Raw genomic sequence first — 5888 nt, 5'->3', positions numbered from 1 at the left:
AGACACAGACACACACATATATACAGCGTGTCATAAAGATAAAGAACGAAGGGGGGATGTAAAGAAAAGAATTATGGTGCTCCTTGTCATCCCTTGGGTGAAGAAATACACCATAATAGATTTTTAATGGCTTCAGTACAATATACCCCCTCAAAAAGAAAAAGAAAACATAGCGATTCATGTGTCAACGACCAGAGGTCAGCAATTATTAACTACTGAAAAAAAAAAAATCTTTTAACATTAACAAAACAAACTTTTTGATATGTCTCACTCTGCTTAAGTATTGCTCTTCCAAAGCTGATCAAAGTATGCATATGTCTGCAGCTGGAGATGAAAAGTAATGAGCTTTATGTTTCAGTTGTCACATTATAATTCAAAAAGTGCCATTTCACAGTGAACAGTGCGACAATGTTGGCTGACACCTCTGCATTAAGATGTAATTTCAGTGTGATCCTTAAAGTGATCTGAGTGATGGCTCTCTTCCCCCCGCTGCTCGTGGAGCAAGCACAGTGACGGTGCTGGTGGCCGATCCAGAGGCTTAATAATGATAACCTCGCCAGTATTAGCTGCAGGGGTTATTCACACAATAATTGTTTCTGCCAAGCCATATATCTATATGACAGAGAAAAAACTGGTGTGACTTTCCTGCTAAATAATTGATTTAAGAATTGGCTGCAGCAACTATTTCAAGGAGATGAACATGGTTTGTACTATTTTTTATATATATATATATATATATATATATATATTTGCACTGAAGAAACTGAGAACTTATTAGCTAATTAGAAGATAATTACAAGTCTCTGCAAGTTGATTAGCAATTTCACTGTTGAACATTAACAATTTACGCCAACACTACACTCAATTTCAGCACTTGTTTTGCTTTACTTACCTAAATTCTAAACAGTACAAGTATTTAAAGATTTCACCTTGACAAAACTTATTACCAGCTTCAGCATGCAATTAAACTTGCCAAACAGGCATTAATTCTTTGTTCATTACCACATTAGATGTGTGTTGGGTAATTTAGACACTTCAATACAGGACAAGACTACCACGGCTATTAAAAGGCATCAATCGTGCACCAAATGCTGATATATTTTGTTAATTTACAGCAGCTCATTTGCCGATACCTTAGACCTGCACTGGCGGTGACAGAAGTTCCATGTGTAATGCTAAGCCTCTGCCCGAGCTGGACAGGGTGCCCTCCCCTGCAGTTTAGAGTGACTCAAAGGTGAAGCCCTGAAAATGAATACAATGTACTCACATGCTCCACAGTTTAGATTTCACTGACTCGCATCATCCTGTAATAGCCGCACACAAAGCTGCAGTCAGTTGCAACCCCATGAAATTGTGTCTGGCTGTACGGCGGTATCAATGCAGCTCATGGGTCAAAGGGTCAATGAGTAATTAAGACATGGTTGCCTGAGCATTCCCCATGCACACTTTCAGTCCTGATGAAAGGTTGGAAATGAAAGGAGGGGGATTTAAGTGCATCCTGATACTATGGATCAGATTTCCATAAGTGTGTCTAAATGTTCCGTGTTCAAGGCAATTAGTATGATTAACAGATAGTGTGGTGTCATCGTGCTGTTAAGGAGGATTTTACAACTGAATTCTGCATCAGGTTTAGACATTTTGGTCACAACATAGGTTACATAACTTAAAATAAAAACATATATAACACAGTATACTTTGAAATGTCATTGAGGGGTTGTGTATATTACTGTATATCCAGAGACGTTAAATATCTGTATAGTAATGAGTGTGCTTCCTTCAACAAAGCAAAACAAAGTATCTTTTATTTTTTGGGGGGGAAAGAAGTGATGCTGGTGTCAGAATAAGTGTTGGTGAGGCCTACAAATGATCATCGAAAGACCACGAGGAAGCAACATTCAACTTTTCAGAACACTCATGAAGAGGTACATCATGAACAGCACATAGGCGGATATCGTCGCCTTGAAGTGCAAAGAAGGTCAAAAGGTGCATTGATTTACATGTACAACAAGAAATTACTCGTTTGCTTTCATTGTTGCTAAAAATGAAGAGGCCAAGGCCGGAAAATTGAGGTCGCTGATAAATGCTATTAGTAGGAGATGCTGAGGGGTGAAGAAATCAATATGGCAGTTTGTCAACCTGCCTCTCAGAGGGAGCAGACTCTGCAGCAGAGGTAAGTGTGCCCTGTCAGCAAAGCACATTACCAGAAATCAAAGGCCAGAGAAGGCCTCAAGGTAGGGATGTTAATGTCTCTATACAAAGGCCACACTTTGGTAATTAAAACCTATTTTATCAGACCTGTCTTGTCCCTGGTTTTTCTCTAACACTATTGACTATCTGTTGCATGGAGACTGATCACTAATTTACCTTTAAATAAATGAGCCGAGGTTATTTAAATTCCTGCATTTGTCACACAAAATTAAGCAAAAGACATGGCGGTAGGCCTATTAATAAATTATGCCACTCGGTATCACTTACATTAATTATTTATAATCTTTAAGGCTTGAAGGAAATGTTGTCCATCTTATTAACCCCCCACACCCTTTCAAGACCAACACAGGTGTTAATACCGTGTGGCATCAAAAAACAACAAGATAAAAACTGTTGTCATTTCATACACTTTAATATTTATGCAAAAATAAACTTTTACAGTGACTATGAAGACACTGGAGGCTGATACAATGTTCACAAACACCGCTGTGAAGACATCCAGGAAAAGGCGTAGTGTCAAATTGTCTATTCTTCAAGAAATCCTAAACTTTCCATTAATCTTTCATGGAAATGTAGCTTTCTGAATAAACACAGTCAGTATTGTATGTCAGTGTAATAACATGCATAACTGACTCCTCCACTGCAACTTTTAAATCTTAAATAATTAAACACCTAAAATGAACCTGTGCAGTCAGACAAAAGGGAGCACTAATGACACAAGATGGCACTTTGGTCGATAGGTCCACCAGAACAACACCTCGGGAACGGTTGTAAATACAGCAGCTTTTGGAAGAGTTTCTTGAAAACACAATCAAAATAGTCTTTAGTTTGTGGTTTAGTACTGCGCGCCTTCGTCTTCTTTATAGGCAAAATACACAGTGACGGGTCCCACACTCGTCTGCACTGTTTCTGCAGCTCCCACCACCATCCAGCAACCGATGCCATAGGCCAAACAAGGGATGCCTGCAATAAGAGGACACAGTGAATATGTGGAGTCCTTCAAAATAAAATAATCATCTTACAGGAAGAAGATGGAGCAGTGAATGTATTTACTGACCCAGATTAATAGCTTTCAACATGGTGAAAAACTTGTCCTCAAAGTCCAGGTTCTGTGGAGGTGCTTTGCTGCAGTGATATTTTATAAAGGGGAAGCAGCCTGTTCTCAGTATCTGGTAGTTTTCTCCCTGCACCCTCCAGTTAAAGTTGGACAGTCCAAACTGGTCGTTGTGGACGGAGCTGTAGCGGACACAGTATGAGGTCCACGGAGGTAGTTTACGCTGCAGCAGGTGGCAGGTCAACACTTCGGAGGCAGCTGGCCGCGGGCCTGTGCTGCCAAATGTTCTCGGAAACAGGACGACCTTTAGGAAGATGCTGTGTATCTTCCGCAAAACTTCCTTCATGACTTATGCTTTTAAAAAAATAAAATAAAAATATAACTTCACCTTTGCTGCTGTTCGTATTTTATCATCTGGACTGGATGCAAATGACTCTCAGATAATGCTATTTTATTGCATAGGTTAAATAAACCTTAAATAGACATTTTATTTCAGTTCATGTGCAGCAGTAAAACATGCTGCACGTCCTTTAAAGCAGTGCAGGAAGCAGGACGATGCCGCTGCACACAGGACGATTTACATTTATTATTATTAGCATTATTATTATTATTCTGCTTAAAATATTCCTCTACACGTCCGGACACATGCTGAACACATTCATTTGTCTTAACCTGAGAAAAATGCAGCACTGTGTATGCTTACGTGCCGGAGTGTTTTTGGTCTGACCTGGTGCTCCTACTAAAGTCCTCCGGTCGGAAACACAGCGCTGCGCAGTTGTTCCTCCTCAACAGAATTAGCGACTACAAACCATTATAGACAGTATATATACAAACTGATAACTACGTTTGAGTTATACGTGCTCAACTGTTAATAGTATATGTTATATATATATATATATATATATATATATATATATATATATATATATATAATATATATATAATATATATATATATATATATATATATATGAGTCCTGTGTGAAGTGAAGTTTGCACTATACTCACACTAGATCACACTATAAAAAATAAATCCAAATGAGCTTCTATCATTTTATCATTTAAAAAAATAGCCTATTCAGTGTGTGTGAATGTAAATATTCATCTTTTCCCAGCTGTAAGAGATTTCCATCTGCAGTTTATGTTTGCCATATTTATCAAGACATGTATGATACCATAACAACTGCTACGAAAAACCCCTCTTCAACTTTTACCATCACTAATGACAGTGGTAAAAAAGTGTTTTTGTGAGCTCCTGACCATATGAACAGGACCAGCATCCTCCTTCAAGTGCAGACTATGTGCTCTCAAAGACACTGCAGCATCTGTTCAAATATTTTCAATCAACAGTTCATTGGTCTGTTATAGATCAGCACCATGGACAGCAGCCTACAAACCACAACAAGTTCTCCATATCAGCCAGATTTAATACTGAATATGGGCCACTAAAAGTGTAAAAGTTAAGTCAAGCTAGAATGTATACACATAATATTATTAGAACATATAAACACTGTATACACACTGGATGTACATATTGTATGTAGAGAAATCTGGGTGGTTTGTGTGGGTGATTAGCACAAATTGACAGAATATGTAGATCATTTAAAAGTAACTGTACAGCAGATTGTTTGTGAATTTAACACAGCATCTATACATTTTCCCCAGACTTATACAATCCGAGCACACTGTAAAGGTGACACATAACAATTATTATTAACCAGAAAAAAACAAACTAGAAGTTGAGCTGCAGAAGAAGTGAAATAAAAAACACCATGTTGTAATAAATAGCCTAAAACACTGGAATAAGTAAGCATATCCTTTTGTGCATTTTCAACAACAAAATACCGTATTTCTGAAAAGCTATTTGATAACTTCACTACTTCATGATAAAGAAATAATATTGCCTTTGACAGTGAAATTACAGCCAGCACTAATTACTTTCTCATCCAGCAGCCAAAGTAATGTGTGGCCACAGGTTAACAGAGGTTCTCTTAACAATAACACTACACAATACACAGTACACTCATACTCATCTATGTTGTATACATTTGGGCACACAGTAAAATACTGAATACACCACATATTCATTTTATGTCACACTACAAGCACAAATAATATTCAGATTCCAACACAAAACAAAGCTGCTTTATACAATGTGAATACATGAATAATTCATGAATGAAGCCCTCTAATTCTCCAATGGAATTACTTTGTGCATATTTTACTGTATGCCTTTAATAGCCATAATTTTCCAATATTTAATTATATTCAAGCAGTTAAAACAGATCACTAAACCATTCAGTATAGCGGCTCATGACAGATTCTGACAATGTTTTTTCTAGAATTTATTTGGCTATCTATGTCTGATCAATACTGATTCATTTGTTCATGTATTCACAGAGTAATTTGAGCTGCCAAAGATATTATGACTTAACTTGGCGAGAGTAAGGCAAGTTTGTCAGTGAAGCAGCTGTTTAAGCAGCAGGTTTATGCCTCCACTGCTTGCATCTTGTTCTGAACAGTCATCCGCAATCTGTCCTTGATCAGCTCCTCCAAAAAAGAAAAGATGAAAGAAGGGAAATTAAATTACTCCCCTTTCAGCAAAAGCATTCCACACGACCGGCGCT

General features: G+C 37.7%; 1 protein-coding gene across 2 annotated transcripts; it reads right to left on the bottom strand.

The window, feature by feature from the left end:
* Positions 1 to 2601: 2601 nt before the first annotated feature.
* On the bottom strand, positions 2602 to 4040 carry cunh15orf61 (chromosome unknown C15orf61 homolog). Of its 2 annotated transcripts, XM_051383461.1 has the most exons (3): positions 3966 to 4040; positions 3266 to 3616; positions 2602 to 3171 (listed from the first exon to the last, which is right to left on the bottom strand). In XM_051383461.1, the coding sequence occupies exons 2-3, from the start codon at positions 3606 to 3608 to the stop codon at positions 3044 to 3046; spliced, it is 471 nt and encodes a 156-aa protein (XP_051239421.1). In that variant the 5' UTR covers positions 3609 to 3616; positions 3966 to 4040; the 3' UTR covers positions 2602 to 3043. The 2 variants fall into 2 exon arrangements, with proteins under 2 accessions (XP_051239421.1, XP_051239420.1); XM_051383460.1 differs by having other exon boundaries at positions 3266 to 4003.
* Between the last annotated feature and the right edge of the window lie 1848 nt (positions 4041 to 5888).

The sequence above is a fragment of the Dicentrarchus labrax genome, unplaced genomic scaffold (assembly GCF_905237075.1).
Source record: "Dicentrarchus labrax unplaced genomic scaffold, dlabrax2021, whole genome shotgun sequence".
Classification (NCBI taxonomy): domain Eukaryota; kingdom Metazoa; phylum Chordata; class Actinopteri; family Moronidae; genus Dicentrarchus; species Dicentrarchus labrax.
This window is presented reverse-complemented; position numbering and strand designations above follow the sequence as displayed.

Excerpts from the sequence above, each read along its gene's own strand:
- cunh15orf61 (XM_051383461.1), bottom strand. The coding sequence starts at position 3,608 with ATGAAGGAAGTTTTGCGGAAGATACACAGCATCTTCCTAAAGGTCGTC. Across the intron at positions 3,172-3,265 it reads GTTGAAAGCTATTAATCTGG|GCATCCCTTGTTTGGCCTAT; the intron begins GTCAGTAAATAC and ends CTCTTATTGCAG.